Source organism: Octopus bimaculoides, chromosome 4 (genome assembly GCF_001194135.2).
Source record: "Octopus bimaculoides isolate UCB-OBI-ISO-001 chromosome 4, ASM119413v2, whole genome shotgun sequence".
NCBI classification, from domain to species: domain Eukaryota; kingdom Metazoa; phylum Mollusca; class Cephalopoda; order Octopoda; family Octopodidae; genus Octopus; species Octopus bimaculoides.
The window spans coordinates 44,655,251-44,656,923 of NC_068984.1; the positions used below are offsets into that span (position 1 = coordinate 44,655,251).

Consider the following 1,673-nt stretch of genomic DNA (forward strand, 5'->3'; position numbering starts at 1 on the left):
ATGCATAAACCTAATTAAATGTTTAGGAATTCCATCCAAAGATTATCTATCTATCTATATAGGCGGTGCTCCAGTAAAAACAGGTCAAAATAATTGAAACAAGGCAAAGAATATATATATATATATATATATATATATATATATATATATGATATCCAAGTGAAAATACATCTCGATGCACGTAATAGTTTTGAGCAATATGCAAAATGAAAAACATCGGAAAGTGATGTGACTACAAAATCTATAAAGCATATGTTATATAAAGTGCTGCGCTTGAAACAGGCCTTTTTTAGTTTGTCATCAGATGTCTTATATTTGGACTTCTGAGGAGGGTTGTGTAATGCAAAACACTTGCTTCAAACATAGGCCTTATTTTCATATAAAAGGAGAGAGGTTAACATTAAAGCCAAATTATCAGTATAGGAAACATAGAAAGCAATGCTTTGAGTTTCTGAAGATCTGAATTAAAATCACAATTTCTCGTATGATGCACAGTAAGCAAAGTACCTATGACTTACTTCACCAACAGTGTGAAATAAATGACCGTAAATAGAAATTGTCTTTTCTGAAAGCCCGTTAAACTATGGCGCTAGAATCGACTTGTTTACAGAAGTATTAAGCCGTCCTTCGCTAAATATCGAACAATACCGATTAGGGATAGGACATAGCGTATAATTTACACGCCTAATATATCTTTTCTATTTTAGGTTCCGGTTGGTGATCATGACAATAGTTAATATAGCCCCGTCTATGAGTACCTACGGAATGATTATGCTTGTGAGTTAATTAATTAGTTATTATTAAACTTCAGATCCTAGAAGGCTGTGCAGTGGGGGAATCGTTAGTTTTGTGGACAATGTCTTGTGATACAGCTTTTTACTTTCTTATTTCAAATCCATCCAAGGTCAAGGGGGGATAATCCAAGTCGCCAGTCACGTCGTATTGGAGTAGATTAATAGTTGTTTAATGCGTTATAGATGTGAATGGAATTATAATTGATAGAAGCTGATATTCCATTAGTTTCTCTTGTTGAAGATTATTAGAATGATGTTGCTAAAACATTTGTATACGTAAGAGATATTGAAAACTCATATTTTACTTCATATTAGTGTTTGGAAATATTAAAATGTTTATGGACTCTACAATAAAACATTAAAAAAAATACTTAAGGGAGATAACTAATAACCTATTAGTAAGATAGATTTATTCCCCTTGGATCGTTTAATTCAAATAAAAACGGGTCACCGGGATGTGAATTAATTAGGTCAGCATCGATCAGTTAATAAAGTTTAATATTATGAATTAGTTTAAAGGTGGCAAGCAGGCAGACGTTAACAAGCCGAGCAAAATGCTTAGCAGCATTCCTTCCGACTTTACCTTCTGAGTTCAAATCCCGCTGAAGTTTGCTATTCCTTTCATCCTTTCAGAGTCGATAAAATAAGTACCAGTGAGACACTGGGGTTGATATAAACGTCCTACCCCCTCCCCAGATATTGCTGACTTTGTCTTAACATTTGAAACCGGTATTATGAATGAGTTTTTCTGCTAAAGTGAAAGATAAGAAATATCAAAAAGGCATCTGCTGCAATATAAGAACTTATGTCTTATATTCTTATTCAAATATGAGAACTTTACTGAGTAACTTATTAATAGCATATATTCCCCCCCCCCCC

General features: G+C 33.5%; 1 protein-coding gene across 1 annotated transcript in view; it reads left to right on the forward strand.

Annotated features, from left to right (window-relative positions):
* Window positions 1-1,673, forward strand: part of LOC106884506 (two pore channel protein 2) — a 48,401-nt gene that overhangs the window by 30,406 nt on the left and 16,322 nt on the right. The window contains exon 14 of the mRNA XM_014935926.2: window positions 708-777. Coding sequence (XP_014791412.1) covers window positions 708-777 — 70 coding nt within the window. The remainder of the gene's footprint in view (window positions 1-707; window positions 778-1,673) is intronic.